The sequence below is a fragment of the Chinchilla lanigera genome, unplaced genomic scaffold (genome assembly GCF_000276665.1).
Source record: "Chinchilla lanigera isolate Chin_1 unplaced genomic scaffold, ChiLan1.0 scaffold00100, whole genome shotgun sequence".
NCBI classification, from domain to species: domain Eukaryota; kingdom Metazoa; phylum Chordata; class Mammalia; order Rodentia; family Chinchillidae; genus Chinchilla; species Chinchilla lanigera.
This window is the reverse complement of record NW_004955501.1, coordinates 5936788-5954815: the sequence shown is the minus strand read 5'-3', so window position 1 is coordinate 5954815 and position 18028 is coordinate 5936788. Positions and strand designations below refer to the sequence as shown.

At 42.2% G+C, this 18028-nt stretch overlaps 1 protein-coding gene across 2 annotated transcripts in view; it reads right to left on the bottom strand.

The window, feature by feature from the left end:
* Positions 1-2029: 2029 nt before the first annotated feature.
* Positions 2030-18028, bottom strand: part of Acad11 (acyl-CoA dehydrogenase family, member 11) — a gene marked incomplete at its 5' end in the record, with an annotated part of 81459 nt that continues 65460 nt past the window's right edge. The window contains 4 exon segments of one of the 2 annotated variants that reach the window (XM_005406834.2): positions 2030-3245; positions 7349-7458; positions 8628-8744; positions 17022-17176. In XM_005406834.2, coding sequence (XP_005406891.1) covers positions 3101-3245; positions 7349-7458; positions 8628-8744; positions 17022-17176 — 527 coding nt within the window. In that variant the 3' untranslated portion in view covers positions 2030-3100. 2 annotated transcript variants of the gene reach the window in all.

Below are 18028 nucleotides of genomic sequence, written 5' to 3'. Positions count from 1 at the left end.
ATATATATATATATATAAGGATAGCTGGGATAACTGTACTGCTGATGTCTATTGGTTTATTGAAAGGAACAGTTAACGCTTAAATTTTTTTGACCAATTTTGCGTGCTCATATCTAGTATTTTGAACAACTAATTTGAAGGCAATAACATGCAATAAAACAACCACTGGTGAATTCCTACCATCTTGTTCAGTGAAGCTCTGTATTGTTCCTAATGGTTTTTAAAATTATTTCTTATTCTCTATAAAGGTTTGATCAATTTTGCATTCTTACATCTGGTAATCTCAGCAACTTCATTGAAGATAAAAATATGTAATATAACAACCACTGTTAATTCCTATCATTTTGTTTTGAAACCTGTATCATTTTTACTGCTTTTGTGTTTTGGTTTTTTTTTTTTATTCTCTTTAAAACAAAATAAAATTAAAAAAAAAAAAAAGAAAGCCTGGATAGGAAATGCCTGCCTTCTGAATTTCCTAGAAAATGTTGTAGCTTGATTCAAGAACAGGCTGAAAGTGGTTTTAGGCAAGCCTAGTGCAATGCGGTCATTAAGTACCCACAGCAGTGTTGGATTTGGCCGCATGTTACCCATTTTAGTTCTCTTAACAAAACACGAGCATGCCCAAGGTGAGCAGACACACTTGTTGGGAGCAGCAGGGTGATGGTACCCTGGCTCAAGGGAACCTTTATCAGCAACCTTGGGGTAGTGAGGAATCCGAGCCTCTGTAGTGGCGTGTCCTCAGAATTTACAGTGTCCGGGCCAGAAAGCCTTACGTGGCTGCTCCCCTCGACAAGCACAGCTACCCCTGTGCACCCTGAGGCCTTTTCCACCTGGGGCCTCGTGGTGTCTTCCCTGTTCTGCAGTCTCCAGGCTCCTCCTGTCCTGCTGCTAATCTCATGACCGACTTTGGAGAGGCCTGGGTGGGTAAAGCCCTAAGTGGAAAACTCTCCTTCTTCCTTCCCTGCCATGTGGTTACTATACAGGGCAACTTCTCATTTGAAACCAACTTCTCCAGACACATGGCAAACCTCACAGACTCCTGGGTAGGCTGTGCTCAGTGACTCCTGGTGACAGGCTGAGGAGACAAAACCCTGGAATTGGCCGGAAGCTCAAGGATCTAGTGAGTCAATTCACTCACTGTGACCAGGGCAAAGGGCCCTTTATCTTCTGATGGTACAATTTGGAGTTCTTCCTTTTCAGAAAAAAACCTTTATAATGTTCTCATCTGGAAGCTTGTTCCACCTGATAGAACTGTCCCATGCACGTACCAGTGCTGGTTCAGCGCCGCCTGGCAGTGAGACGTGAATTGCAGCCCTGCTGTGATTGTGTTAAACGTGACTTTCCCTGAACAAATTAAATTAAAGGTAGGGGAAGAGGTCAGTATGGATCGCATGGGGCAGCTTGCCTCAGGGACTGCTAGGTGCACGGCATGGTTCACTGAAACGCAAAGCAACCAGTTCAGCCAGCCTTCCTCAAAGGTAGAGAGCAGTTACCACAGGATTATGACAAGCAGACATAACTTTTCATTCCAGTTACTTTAAAAAGTCCTTATCTCTTCTAAATCACAACTTCTAAAATTATTAATAAGGTCAAATAGTTTGGGTTATAAGGTTTTATCTCCTTCAAATAAGACCTCATGAAGTAATTTGTTGTGTTCCACAAATTTCCAGGTGCTTCTCCATGGCTTTAGTAACCCTCACAACAAACCCTAGGCAGGTAACGGGCCTTACGGTTAAAAAACTGATCCCAATGTACAGCAGGGAAGTGAGGTACAGAGAGGGCGGAAGAGGTGCCAGAGCCCGTACACCAAGGGTAGGAGCTTGGTGCCGTCGGAGTCCTGCTCCCTGCCTCTGCACTCGGCCCAAGAAGTGCACATTGTGACAGAGACCCCGCACACCAGTGCGCCCGCCTGATATGCACACTTCCTCAAAAAGCAAACGCTTTTAGAAATAAAACCCACATTTGAAGATTTAAAATTTATCAATTCCCATGGCACCCACACTAAAAACACAACAAGAAACAGCAGAAATTAGTTTTAATATTTTTTATTCAGTATTTCAAAAATTTTTCAATAGGTAATCAATATAAAAGGTATTAATAAGATGTTTTGAATTTTTCATGCTGAATTTTCAAAACCTGGTATACATTTTACGCTATTTGGATGCCAAATTTTGATTCAAAATACTTTGTATTTAGATTTCATAAAGCTTACAGATGAAAAGGTAGATTGACAGAGCCGCCTCATCCCCAGCATCCTGAAAAGCTTTCCCAGTAACTGAGCCAAGCATCAGTATTTAAGTTGCAGCTTTTTAAAATTAAAACTCGCCCTCCTCAGGGACACAAGCCACACCTCAGGCGCCCAGGTCACCTGTAGCTGGCAGCTATGAGTGTGGGAGGACACTGCTGCCAGCAGCACATCTTGCAGAGTGCGCTGCCTTCCATCTCTTAACAAAACCCAGGAAAGCACTTCTTTCCCTCAAACTCTTCACTCTTCTCAACATTTTTAAAATAAAATGACACCTAAATTCTCTCATAAAATGTGAGGTTTTCTTACAAATTTTTAAGCCATTTAGATTTAATACATTAGTGTTCCCTATTCAATGATGAAGAGGCTTACATTTAAATGAATTCTAAAATAAGCCAGCCAGCTGTGCATCTTTCTCTAGTGCAAATACTCTGCAGTGTTAAATTAACCCCTACAGCCCAGTGTTGAAAAGGGGTCTAGCTATGTTTTTCAAAGCAAGAGGAAATATTTTGAGTTATTTACTTCCATGAACAAGTTCTGAAAATCAAAAAGTGGAAGATCTATGTTTGTGCTTTAGAAATAACTCTCAATTTATTCCGTGATCTGGTCACAATTTGCATTAAAAAGCAGATGCTAACCCACTGAGGTACTAGACATAAGGACAGCAGCTACGGTCTTCCTTAGTTAACACACATCTGTGTGACTCTCGAAATCACAAAACCCCTGAACAAACAGATACCAAAATCTTTAGCACAGGTCATTACCCTTTGCTCAGACTCCAAGGAATCAAACACTAGCGCTGACTGAGGCTGAGTGAAGGAGCCCTCTGCCTCTGGAGGGGGCAGTGCTCCTCTCTCACATCTTGGCTCTCAACCTTTTGGCTTGTTCCCGCAGCTCCATTTTTGCAACTGCTGAGAGGTGGACTTCGTCAGGCCCATCTGCTAAGCGCAGAGTTCGTGTTAGGGCATACCTGGGAAAAAACAGGCAGCGGCTGTGGGAGCTGTCAAAGAGGAACATGATATTTTAATGTGTTCATTCTAAACCGTGGCAATATTGACCCCACCAAGACAAAGAGTACAAGGAAAATCAAGGAAGAAAGCTAAAGGGCTTCCAAGATGCCTTTTAAAATTTCCAACGTGGGAGTTTAAAGATGGTTGAATAAAGGCGCCTAATGCTCACCTCCTCCTCCCTAAAGAACCGGTGTACAGGCATAGAGCTGCACTCTGAGATGAGCGACCCAGGAGAATGCTGGAAATCGGTGAGACCGGAAACTCGGAGAATTGAGAGATGTGGGAGGAGAGCACAGTGAGAGACCAAAGACCTGCTACTCAGCCAGAGGAGGGAAGTCCGTCCTTTGCAGAGGCAGAAATAAAAGGACCTGCCCTTGCAAACTACCAGTGTGCATGCTGGCACTCCAGTCCTAACGACTTGAGGGTTTTATAAGCCTCACAGGTTTGCGGCCCACTCAGGTGAGTAACTTGAAGTCCGCACAGACTTGCTTTGGAAAAGAGCTCACATTATCTACCAGAGAAACTCCAGGCTTCTGTAGCCAGGAGCCATCTTGAAGGGAGCTAGAGTCTGGGTTTGGACTCTGGAGCTCAGAAACCCCTGCACGTCCACATCTGTGGGCCTGTCCTGCTCTGGCTTTGGGGATAGCTGCCTGGTGAACCCAACTTAGTCCAGCAGAATGACGATGATCCAAGCCCAACTGGGAACCTCGTATTATTAGGTGGACAGTTGACAAAACAGAGGAAAGTGGTCTCGAGAACCAAGCGACAAGACCATTGGCCGCTGAGATCAAGGCTGAGTCACACACGTGGCCTCGGGCTGAGCCAGGACTGCAGGCAGGTGCTCCAGGTTCCCGCGCCTTCCCTCCAACCCCGCTCAGGTTCCTGTTCCCGACAGGCAGGGAGGGACACCGTGGTTCCTGCTGCTCTCCTGTGCAGAGGGCATGACGACAGGGCTGTAGGGAGCTCTGCGGCTCCAGCTGTCACTCTGTCCCCAGGTGCACAAGGTAAAAGAAGGCTCAGAGAAACTTGCCCTGGGTCAGCCAGTGCTCACAGGCACTCACTTCAGATAAAGGGTTTGTGAGAAAAAAGCCTTGGCCCCAGCCGGTGCCCACTCCCCCCGGGTGTGCACTGCCCCCCATGCAGAGAGGTCGTCAGTGTTCCTGCTGCCACTACCCTCCCATGGTGGCTGCACTGCCGTGTCCCCCAAACACATGCTGGTGTCAGAAGCGAGTGAGAACAGCAGGAGCTGCCACCGTGGTTCCTGCCGCCGCCTCTCCCATGCAGCACCTGGCTGGGGACCACTGACCTGGGAGACAAATTCTTCCAGCCCCTCGCCTCTGCTGCAGCCCTCACCGCTGGCAGCAGAGCTAAAATCAGTGGCGCCTAGGGAAATCCCCGCTGCCCAGGAGGGTCACTACTCCCAGCGTAGGAGTCACACAGAGAGCACTGCTGCTGTCTGCACAGCTGCTCCAAGTGCTGCAATGGCCCCACTCTTGCATGGCCCACAGAAACAGTAGGTTTCTTTGACTTCGACACAGTACACGCTCTGCCCAAAGTTACTAACCACAGCCAAGGAATCTATAAGGAAAGTACACTATGGATGCCCAGCTAGAAATAAAGCCAACATTGCTTTATTCACACCCACACTCCAAAGTATTTCAAGGGAACGCCACTTGCTACAACGGCCAACCCATAAAAGTGGCTGTTATAGTCTGGCACTGGAATGGCCTGTAAAGGCTCAGGTGTGGATGGGCTGGTCCCCAGCTGCTGATGCAAGTGGGAGTGGGTGGGATCCAGTTGGAAGACAGGGTCAGTGGAGACATGCCTCTGAAGACCACGTCGCAGCCCTGAACCGTCTCTCGCTCCTTCATTTCTCCTTCCTACCTCCTTCTGGCCATCATGAATGGGCTGCACTCTTCCACCACGCCTTTCTTCTGCCATGACGTACAGCCTTGCTAAAGGCTCTAAAATAACAGAGCCAGCTGAACACGGACTGAGACCTCTGAAAGTGTGAGCCAGAGTAAACCTTTCCTCCTTTATGTTGATTTACTCAGGCATTTTCTCACAGCTACTGAAATTTGACTATCACTATTATAGATACAACTGATACAACAGGTGTACAAATCTCAATGTAGGAACACAAAAAATATGAAAAAGCCAGGTAATATGACACTTCCACAAGAACAGAATGACTTTCTAGCAAAGAGCCCAAAGAAATTGTGATGAAATAACTGATGGAGAAAATAAAAGAATGAGTAATAAATAAAGTTTAATGAGATCTAAGAGAATATAGAAAACTGTTAAATGAAATCAGAAAGACAGTGCAAGTTTTTTGATGAGAAATTCAGCAAAGAAATAGAGAAATCAAAATCAAAATTACATAGGATATCATGCCACTCTAGTTAGGATGGTGTTATGGTTTGTGTCTAGATGTCCCCCCAAAGCCTCATGCAGTCATGGGGCAGGCTTCTAGAGTTCATGATTGATCCTGGTAGAATGCTGGGATTATTGGTATGAGTGCTACACCCATCCTGGGACAGGTAGTTTGCATACAGTGTAAGGGAGGGAAAGAGGCTGCTTGCTGCCGCTCCCCCGCTTTTGCTCTTGGTGCTTTTGCTGTCTTCCACGGCCATGAACTGTTGCCCTCTGGCATGTGCCACTCTGCCTTGGAGCCAGTCGAGTATGGGCTGAAACCTCCAGAAACTGTGAGCTAAATAAACCTTTCCTTCCTTAATTCTAGGTGCCAGGTATTTTGTCTCAGCAACCAGAGAAAAGTAACTAAGACAGATGGTTACCATAAAAAAAGAAAAAACATAACAAATACTGGCAAGTGTAAAAAGGAAAAGGAACTCTTACACACTTTTGGTGGGAATATCAATTAGTACAGTCACTATAAAGTATGGAGTTTCTTCAAGAAACTGAAAATAAACCTACCATATGCTCTATTTGCCACTTCAGGGTATACGTGCAGAGACAGTGAAGGTGGTATACCAAAGAGAAACTCGCACGTCCGTGTTCACTGAACACTACTCACAACAGCTAAGGTAAAGACAGGCTGGTGCCCATTAACGGATGAGTGGGTGAAGAAACGTGTATACACCGATGCTGCATTATTCAGCCATAAAGGAGGAAATCCTGTCATCTGTAGCACAATGAATGGGACTGGTCCACATTACATTAAGTCAAAAGAAGACAGATACAGGAAGACACACACCACATGTTCTCTCTCATATTTGGAAACTAAAACTGGTCGATCTGAAAGTAGAATCTTGCTTAATAGGGATCAGGAAGGGAGTAGGAGCAAGACATAGAAAAAGTGGCTGGATTTGATCGGTACACGCCGTAAGCAAGTATGGAAACCCCACACTAAACCCCGCTGAGACATGCAATTGATGTGAGCTCCTAATAAAGTGAAGCTCCTAACTCCAGAAAGTAGAACCCTAAATGGCAAGGCACAGTGGGACGTGCTACATGTTGCCAGCAGTTGCTATGACTAAGACATTTTAGGTAAGCCGCAGGCAGCAAATGGCACGACACTATGTGTTTAGTTCTTTAGCTGGGAAATTGACAGGGTGCGCAACTCTCCCTCTGCTGTAAGAGTCCAGGTGCGGGCTGACTTGTGTGGAGAGACAGATGGGGCATATGCAGATGTTCCCTGTCTCCCAGGAACCGGAACCAGGACACAGGAGGTCACAGCACGCACGGGTGCAAATGGACCTGCAGCCCCGGGGGCAGCACCCAGTCCTAGGGGACACATGCTGGCTCTGGGCGCACCTCCCCCCGTTTCCGGGTGGAACCCTCAGCGGGTGCCTCAGTGTACACGTGAGCGCAAAGGAGGGAGACGGCGACTGTGCTCCCGACAGTGACTGTGTCTCCGCGCGGAGCTCTATGCCACAGTCCCCGCGTCACTTCATAGAGCCTCGGTTACATTTTAAGGTCAGTTCTGCGCTTTATTTTCTTCCTCAACAACTAAAGTCCAAGCATCTGTAGATCTCATTTCCTTTTTAATTGCCACATATTTGTATGTGTGTCACTGACAGATTTTGAAATCTCGTCTGTCCGAAGTGGATACTGTGAAACACCATCTACTCACATGTTAGCCAGCGGCTGGTCCTGGGAGACGCCCGCCCCGCCGCACACCTGGATGGCTCGGTCAACGATCCTGCAGACAGCCCGGGGAGCCACCACCTTGATCATTGCGATCTGCACAAGCAGAATGTGAACAGAAAGCTTCTTCCTTAGACTCTACACAACGTGCCAAATTTGATATAATCTATATTTTTTTCTCTGTGAATTGAAACAAGGGAACTTTCCCACGCCCAAGTCACACTTAACAGCCAACAAATAGATCTGCTGAAATGCAGTTAATGGCTTATATTTCAGTCAATACAGACTTTTATAAAAGTATTATCTCTTCCAAATCACATTTTATTCTTTTATTTGTAACTTTCCTTCCTTCCAAAACAGTTTCAGGCAGTTCACAGGTCACACTCATCACGTTCAAGGTCATAAAAACAGTGTAAGGGCCTCTGCTCCACTGATCAGTTTTACCTTAGCAATTTTATGGGTTTTTAAAGAATTAAATGATTATGTCCTTAATCCACGTAAGCCAGAACATAAGAAGGCAGCGAGGGCATCAGGAGCCCTTCATAAAATATTCACTCCATGGCAGAATATCCTTTCCATTTAAGTTACTCTCCACAAGAAGCCCAGGACAAGGGTGGAAAGATTAAATTCTCTGCCCATGGTCCCAGCCAAGCAGAAAGTGGAGCAGTGGTTACTATCAATGCCAGCTCCATGGAGAGCCCAGCATCTACCCATTCTGTGCTGCACCTCATGAAGTAGCACAGTGAAAGGAAAGCTAGCAAGTGATAGATACCTAGGACTGTGTGTGTGTGTGTGTGTGTGTGTGTGTGTGTGTGTGTGTGTGTGGTCCTAGGGATTGAATCCAGGGCCAGATGCATGCTAGATAAGCCACCCAGCTGCATTCCAGCCCTTTTTTCTTTCTTTTTTCAGCTACTTATAAGTCTCATTCTTTTTTAATTTTAATTTTTATTAGTACATGTTTGCAATATGTACTGGTAGCATTCATTGTGGAGAGGCGGTACATGTACATTTTTATTCTTTATTTTGAGACAGGGTCTCAGGAATTCAGGCTGGCCTTGAACTTGTGGTCTTCCTGCCTCAGTCTACTGAGCAGCTGTCATTACAGGCATGCATCACCATACCAGGCTCATTTATAGTCTTTAAACCAACGTCACCCAGGAGCTTCTAATATTCTCAGTGCCTTCAAGGTGCCATGAGACCCGCACTGCTGAAGGCTGGGAGAAACTAAAGAAAGCTCTGTGGCTGGCGGTCCAGGGTTGCCTCACCTCTTTCCTAGCACCAGCACTGCCCAGAGTATCTATGTTGTGGGCAGCTTTCAGGGTTAACAAGCGGATCTCCTCAATGGCAATGCGACTTTCAGCAATCCAGTGGGCCACAACCTCCTGTACGGGACGAAGGGAAGGAGATAAGCTGGTGTCCAACATCCACAGGTAACGCAGTCTTACAGATTGGTGAACACACTTGCTAGCCCAATGACTGTTTATAAGTCCTACTGTATATATTTTCAAATAAACAAGTTGTTTCGTATCGGCCTAGCCCCATACCTGTGGAATATTACAGTTAGAATTGGAACATTTTAGAAAGAAACTGTATTTGTTTAGAAAGATATTTGTGTATCTTACTGTCCGAAGTCACGATTTCTGAACTGAGCCACTGTCCTACTGCCAAATCACACCTCAGCCCTCCGGAACGCACGCCACATGCTTTCACCAAACCTGGCTGGATGGCAGCGGCAGTGGCACTAGTTATACCACTAGTATAACGGCATACTTCCAGGCGGTGCCAGAGTGGGCACGGCCCAGCAGCCCTTCACTGTGTTATTATTTATTTGTATACAATTATCTTTTTATCTGGTGCAGAGTTCTATGAATGTAGGTCAGTATACGCACAAATGGGATACAGAATAGTTCTACCTCCTCAAAAACTCCCTAGCGCTGCCCCCTTTTGGTCACGCTGTCCACCCCACCTAACCTCTGGCAACTGCTGATAGGTTCTTCACCACTACTGCCCTTTCCAGAATGTCATACAAATGGAATCTCTAAGCATCACTTCTCTTGAGACTTGCTTCATTCACTGAGCTTAATGCCTCGGAGTTACACCCAGTGTTCTGTGTATGAAGAGTCCATCCTCTGTATTGCCAGGCAGAATTCCATTACCGGGGTGTATCACAGTTTGTTTATCCATTCACTTGGGTTGTTTCCAGTTTTGGGTTATTCATAGAGCTTCTGTACACATTTGTATCTGGATCGTTGTATGGATATACATTTTCATTTTTTAAAGCAGACACCAGGTGTGGAATTATTTGGTCAGTGCTAAATGTTATCAGTTTGTCAAGGTGGCTTTACCATTCCAACCAATAGCATATGGGAGCTCCAGTTTTCCCCTAAATCACTGACCCATTTTCAGTAGTTTTTAAAATGGTACTTTAGTCATCATAAAGCATGCAGAGATACTGTGGTTTTAATTTGCACTGCCCTATTGGCTAACATTGTTGATCCTCTTTTGATGTTTTTGCTATTTCTACATCCTCTGAGATGACTCACTTGAGACTTCAGCATCCGTCTCTCTGAACAAATGGCAGAACAACTCGCAAAAATTCAGGTAGGCAGTAACGGAGGAACTTGGTGCCACCATCAGCCACCAAGAGCTAGCAGGCATTTATAGGACACCCAACAACAGCTGAATACACATTCTTTCAAGAGGCCATAGGACATACAGTAAGAGAAACCATGTCCTGGGCCATAAAACAAATCTCAACAAATACAAAAAAGTGAAATAATAGAGTTTGTTTTGTGACTACAATAAAGTCAAACTAGAAATTAATAGCAGAAAGAAAACAGGAAAATCAAACTATTCAGAAATTATGTGAGATACTTCTAAATAATCTATGGATCAAAAAAAAGACTCTCAAGAGAAATTAAAAATACATGGAACTCAATGAAAATAAAAACAGAACATCTCAAAATCTGTGGGGTACAGGTAAAGTGGTTCTGACAGGGAAATTCATAGCACTAAAATCCATGTAATAGATAAAAGGGAAAATATCTCAAAAATCTATGTGATCACCTTAAAATCTTAGAATAGTAAAATACCCTCAAAGCAAAAGGAAATAATAAAGAGCAAAGATAAATAAAACTGACAACAAAATAGGGGAAAACAGTGAAAAGAAGATCTTGGTAACAGAATACGTGAGTGAGTAAATACAAAACTGATGCCTTAGACAAAATGGATACTTCCTCCAAAAAACAAGCTACCACGACTCACCCAGTACAAAATATTAAGGAAACTGATTTTAAATTTTATCGTCCTTCTCTATCTCCCAAATTTCCTAGTCCAAACAGTATAGGAAAAGTCTACCAGATCTTCAAAAAAAAATCAACATCAATTCTAGACAGTGTCTTCCAGAAACTGAAAGAATGGAACACTTCCCAAACCATTTTGTAAAGCTAGGATTACCCTGATGCTAGAACCACATAAAGGCAATAGGAAATAAAAGCAACATGAAAAAGGAAAAGCAGATCAATACACCTTACCAACGCAGACGCAAAAGTCCTTAACCAACTACCAGCAATCGGCACAATAATGGTTTCCAGAGGCTGCGGAAGAGCAGGGTCCGGGAGGGGGAGAGGGGCCTTGGTAGGTTAATGGGTCTAAGCTACACATAGGAGAAATAAGTTCCCATGTTCTACTGCACAGTAGGCTAACTACAGATAATGATAATGTACTGTATATTTCCAAATAAAAGCCAGAAGCAAGGATTTTTCAAGTTTTTACTACAAAGAAGTGATAAATGTTTGAGGAGGTACCTATGATTTGTACCTTGATTTGACCATTACACAATGTATGCATTTATAAAAGCATCACACGGTTCCTCAAAAATATAATTGTTATATGTCAAAATATTAGCAAACAATTCAGAAACACATAAAAACAATTATGACAAAGTGGAATTTTTCCAGGGATGCAAAGCTGGTTCAGTATTTGAAAATCAATCAATATGTTCCACCCCATTAACATGCTAGAGAAGAAAAGCACATGATCATATAATTCAACACAGAAAAATCGTTTGTCAGGTTGTTAACTCTCATAACAAAGTCTCCGAACACTGGCTGTACGAGGAACTGAACGGGATAAGGAGCATCGACCAAAACCTGAGCTCACATTATGCTTAAGGCTCCCTCAAATTTGTGAACAAGGCAAGTATAGCAGATTTCACCACTCTTATTCAACAAAAGAAAATAAAAGGCAAGAAAATAAAAAGCACAGACAATAGGAAGGAAGAAGTAAAACTGTGTAGACATCATGACTAGGAAAAATCCCAAGTGACCTACAAAAAGTCTTAGAAAGAATAAATGAATTCAGCAAGATCACAGGATACCAGATAAATATATAAAGATCAACTGAATTTATAAATACTAGTCAAAAACAAATGGACACTGAAATTAAAAATATAATACCATTTATAATTACTCAAAAATATTTATGTGTAAATCAAGCCATAAGTTGCTTAACTATGAAATGCATTCTGAGAACTATATTATGATTTTGTTGGTATGTGAACAGCATAAAGGGTATTTACACAAACTAAAACAGCTGTGATGCCACTAAGCAATACAGTCATGGGACCACCATCATATAAACAATCCATCATTGATCAAAACATAGTCATGTGGTTCATGACTGCATGACAAGACATATATGATATGTGTACTGAAGCGCTACACATATGACAGAAATCAATGGAGAGGTGTACTGCACCATGTTTACAGAATAGGAAATCCAGGCTGGGGATATAGCTAGGCAGCACAGTGCCTGCCTGACAAGTGCAAGGTCCTGAGTTCAATTCCCAGTACCAATAGGAAACTCACTACAATAAAGATATCGATTCTTCCTACAATGGTATATAGGTTTAACATAATTCCTATCACAATCCTAGCAAGATTTTGTTACAGATATAAACAAGATTATTCTAAAAAATGATATGGAAAAACAAGGAACTAGAATAGCTGTAACACTTGAGAGGTAAGAATAAAGTGAGAAGACTCATTGGAGCTTATTTCAAGGCAAGCTGTATGACATGACGTGAGAAGTAAGCAAGACTGTGGGCAGAGAGACACATAATTAGGACATAACAGAGAACCAAAAATAGACTTAAAACAACTCAGCAGAGGAAAAACATCTTTCTCAACAACTGGACATCTATAGGCAAAACCAAACCAAACAACCTTGACCCAAGTACTATGCATTATACAAAAATTAATTCAAAATATATCACACACTCCAACATAAAATGTAAAGCTTTTGGAAGAATTATAGGAGAAAATCATCAGGATATAAGGTAAGGCAGAGTTCTTAGATTTAATGCTAAAAGCATGATCCATAAAAGCAAAAAAAAAGACAAGTTCATTTTTCAGTGTTCATTAAAATTAAATACTGTACTGTGTAAATAACCCTATAACAAAGATGAAAAGATGAGACCCAGAGTGGGAAAAATACTTATAAACTCCATATCTGATGAAATGTAGTATCCAGAATATATTTTTAAAAACTCTCAAAAGTCAACAGTCTAAAACCAAATGATACACTTAGAACACGGGTGGAAAATATGAGCCTTTGGCATAGATAACAGGAGGAAGAAATAAAACTTTGAGCCTTTGGCTCATGTCTTACGATGGAAAATAAGCTCAAGGAAAAATGTTAATGTGATCAGCCATTAGGGCAATGTAAATTAAAGCCACTTGAGATATTGCTGCAAACCAATCAGGATGACTGAACAACAAAACAAAACAATGCAACAGCACCATATGCTCACGGAGGATGGGGAGAAGCCAGACCATTTATATGCAGTTGGTGAGAATGAAATACAGAACAGAGTGTGGCAGTCTTTAAAAAAAATTAAACAGGCAACTAACCATATGATCTAAGAATCGCACTCTTGGGAACTTATCTCAGAAAAATGAAGACCTCTATTCACACACATAGTCACAAAAATGTTTAAGCAGCTTTATTTTGTAGTATCACTAAATTGAAAGCAACCTACATATCCCTCAAGGTAAATAGTCAAGTAAAGTGTAGGACATCATACTGGGAGCGCTACCAGACAATAAAAAAGAACCAGCTGTTGATAAACATAACCTAGAAGAGGCTCCAGAGAGTAAGGCAGGGTAAAAAAGCCAACCCCAAAGACTTATGTGCGGTACAATTCCATTCGTGTAACAACAAAATTATGAAGATGTTCGTGAGTGCCAGGAAGTGTGGAGGAGGTGGGTGAGAGAGCAAAGAGGGAAGTGATGGAAGACTTCTGCATCCTAACCGTGTCCACAACACCGGTTCTGACAGCGTACTACAGTCTTGCAAGCCGCTATTACTGGGGGAAAGTGGGTTAAAGGTATAAGTGATCTCTGTGTTATTTCCCACACGGGTGTGTGTATCCGTAATCATCTCAGGTAGAAGGTGTAATACAAAACTGGTACTGGCTTCTCATTTAGCACACTGAACATGCTGAGGTCTCTCCTGCTTGCAGAATTTGGAAGTGAAGAGGTATCAGGAAGAATACGGAAAACAAACCTCACAAATAAAAACTGATTCATACCTCAGCCCTGAAGCCTCGGGGACAGACTGAACACTTCTGCTTGGCCAAATTGGGCTTTCTGCCTCCAAACTATAAACAGAATTACTTAAAATGAAGAATAATGCCTGTTAGATAAATTAGGCTGGCAGAACACTACAGTGCTGATTCAAACCACACTAACCTTTGCCAGTTATTTTTATGCTTGGTTTTATTTGCTCTGAGACGTTTTTTCCAGCAGAGGATGTTTGCTTAGGGCTTCCCTGAGCAGCGATGTTCAATGACAGCCGCTAACCACAAGCACTTGAAAGCTGCCCAATCTGAAATGCACTGTGTTAGAAGTGTAAAATATATGCCAGATTTTAAAGAATGGCACCAAAACAGGATGCAAACTATCTCATTAGTACCACTTTTATACTGACTTCACACTGAAGTGGCCACCTCTTGGTACAGGTGCCTCGGTTTAGGAACTTAATTTGTTACCTGGTGTGGAGTTTGTGAAGGGAAGCAAAATGTTGCTGAACACTTTCGTTTGTGAACCAAACTGTTTGCAAACAGAGGTGTTCATGAACCGAGATATGACAGTATTGAGTTAAATAAAAATTTGAAATTAATTTTATCTGTTTCTTTCTACTTTTTAAAACTGTTGTTATGCTAGCAGGAGATGACATTTGTGGCTCCATGTGTATTTCTACTGGACAGCACTGCCTCAGAGGCTTACAGCTGGCTGTAAATCAACAATTTCAAACACACTGGCACCCAATGAGTATTTTTCTGAAGGATGAAAAATCGGGTCGTTACAGCTTCATGAAGAGACTCTAAATGCATTTGCTCCTTAACTACAGAATAAAGAACATGTTCTCAGCTGCGTCTCTACAGACCCTGGATTTGCCAAAAAGCCTTAAGTGGGTAGAAACTGAGCACTCTAGGAAACTGCCAAATTCATTTACTAAAACTGAACTTTATGCTTCAGAGTCTACAGTAATCTGGCAGACAGCTGGAAGGAGTCTCCAGATTCAGGAAAATGGAATTTGTTGAAGTCACAATTAGGGGGAAGAAGCTTGCCCGGATGACTGTTTATGACACGCTCACATATCTCTTTGCTTCTGCCAGATCTTTTATTTATGCCAGATGTGAGGTTTCCAGGGAAGAGAGGCCTCTCTTTACAAAGCCCGGGCACGTTCTGCACGGTACATTAACTTTAAAAGGCCGGACAGAAATTCCTCTCCTGTGCAGCACTGACACGTCGCTCCTGACCACAGCCCCTGGCCAGAAGGCTGTTTTGCGTTGAGGCTGCCTGGGCCGCAGCTTGCTGTGTCCTCCCTTACCCTGCCTGCGCCAGGGCCTACTTGGTGACAGCTTGAAAAGGCAACAGGGAAGAAGCCATGAACAACTCTTTAGTCAGCAGCAGCCTTCGGGCTTTTGGAGAAGAATCTGGCTATCCCAGCTTCTTAAAAAAGTTGCATCTATATAATATAACAACCACGTTAATTCCTATCATTTTGTTTTGCAGCCCTGTGTCATTCTTAATGTGGTTGTTTTATTTTATTTGTATTTTGCTATTGTTCTTTTTTTAACTATTCTTTATAAAAAGAAGTCGCATCTATGACCTCAAAAGCTCACACTTTTTTGCCTCTGTTTCCATAAAGAGCTGAAGCCCTGCCCTTACCATATACTAAAAGGGTTCCCCATAAACTATTCCTAGGAATGGTACCATAAAGCAGGCTATATTTTATTTTCAAAAGTGTTGCAAATTAACCAATTTTATCCTGAATAAGCATAAATACTTCACAGAATATTAGCATTAGTAACTATTACTATTATACTGAGCATGTAATACTTCAGAGGAAGCAAGCATAGCCGCTAAGAATTTAGTTTGTAAAACATACACTGCAAATATTTTTCTGAATCAGGGTTTTGCCAAGTCACTACGTTGCACAGGCTAGGTCTGAACTTGGAATCCTCCTGTCTCCAACATACGAGTGTTGGAATTACAGGTATGTGCTACCCATGTTTTGTATAATTTTACAAGAAGACCATAAATGTATTTTACAAGAGGATCAGTGTATTAAAATATAGTTGTCCAACAAACACAAATACAATTCTGTCAACACAAGTTTGACTTAATATAAACATGTTAGCAGTAATAAATGTTGCATATTTAATAATAGTTCTTACTTTCTTAAAAATTAGAAGATCTTTGTAAGGGGATGATTTGGCTATTCCATTTTCTATTAAGAAAAGCTTTCCTAGGAAGTTTGAAATGATGCCTCCTTTTCCCTGTTGATATGCATTTACTAATTTTGATTATATTGCCTACACGTAACTGTGTGTATAGCAGTTTGTGTATAACACTCAGTAGTATATAATTTATAGAAGAAAATTTTAGAAGTTATGAACATCCCACCAAATGTTGGTACCGATTTCTATACGCATTTCTCCAGTAACAGGAAACTGTTTTTTGAAGCAATCCGTTCCATCTTTAAATCTCCCTTACAGAATGTTCCTCCTTTTATAGAGCTCTGGGCTGTTTTCCTATAGCTTCCGCTTATCTGTCCTAATTCCTTCCAGAAAAATAAAGAAGGCAGGTCTGTCTTCCTAGCACAGCCTCTTCCTGTGCACAGAGAGCTTTAAGGTACCAGCTGCTCTGCAGAAAGAGGGTCTAGGAATGAAGCCGCTGCCCACGCTGTGTGCTCCAGTGTGGCAGTACCTTGGACCTACTTAACTTTGCACAGAAATAGACACTTCTCACCAGACTATATTAGATGCAGACGTAATATGATTTATGGCAGTGACAGCCAACCTTTTATAGACCAAAGGCCAAACTACAACCCAAAACCCACTTATTTATCATAAAGTGCCAACAATATAATTAAACCTGAATACTGAAATTTTAGTTTAGAAAAAAACAACTCTACATTAATGTCTTTTGTCTTAAAAGAAAAACACAATAACATGCACGCCATAGGTTTGCCACCATTACTTTATGGGAAAGAATCACCTTATATGTATATCTTGCACACTAATATTTCTGCTCAAGGCTAGTGTAGTACACAGGGCTAAGAGGAGTCCCAGTAAGTTAGCCCCTTACGTGTTCATACAGTTTCCTCTGAAAGGCTTCCCTCTGCGCTGCCCGCTCACACATGATCTGCAGAGCGCGTTCTGCCACCCCGACTGTTCTCATACAGTGGTGGATTCTGCCAGGGCCGAGGCGGCCTTGGGAAATCTCAAATCCCCTCCCTTCACCTGTGAGAAAGAAAGAACATGAAAACTGTCCATTCCCTTCATTATTTACACACATCTTGGGAAGATGATGAGCTGTTCTCAATAAAATGGCCTTCTGGTAAGGAAAAAACCAGTTCTTGAAGATTCACTATTCATTTATGGGAATGTTGATTGCTATGTTTTTTAAAGCCACCCTCATTAAACATTTCAATCACATTTAGAACTGATTTTGGAGTGCTCACTGTGCATAAGCTACTTTACCAGCGCTCACTAGTTACACAGTGGCTAAGACGGGGGCCCCACTCAGGGGACAAGCACAAGGGCTACAGAGATGGAGCGACCAAGAAAGGCACAGGAGGGCCGGTGTGTAGCCCTCTGCAGCCCTGGGGCTGGGCAGGGATCGGGGGCTTGTTCAGTGAGTGAGATCAGAAACACAAAACATTCATGAAAAGATGGGATTTGAAAATTTCTTTGAAGGTCAGGTGGAATCCAATATGAGTTCAGTAACACTGTATTTTAAGAGTGCAGTGTTCAGAGGTATTCATTCTTCTACTTTGAATGTAAGACTTGAAGTCAGAAAGTATTAAGGTTTTCTAAAACAGATTGTACCTTAGGAGAAATACATTGCTCTGAATTGGTTAGCTTTTATATTTAGCTGTATTTTTAACTGATGTGATACACAAAACCACATCTAACATGTAAACAAAACTTTACCATTTCATGTACGAAAATTTACAAAATGGAAATTTTTTCTTGATAAATGGAGGAAACAAGAATAGAAGGTATCTAGAAGCCAACTGGATATTTTTTCCAGATTTAATCCTGAAAGTACTAAGAGACAATACCAAAGAACAGTTTTTACCAAGTGTATCT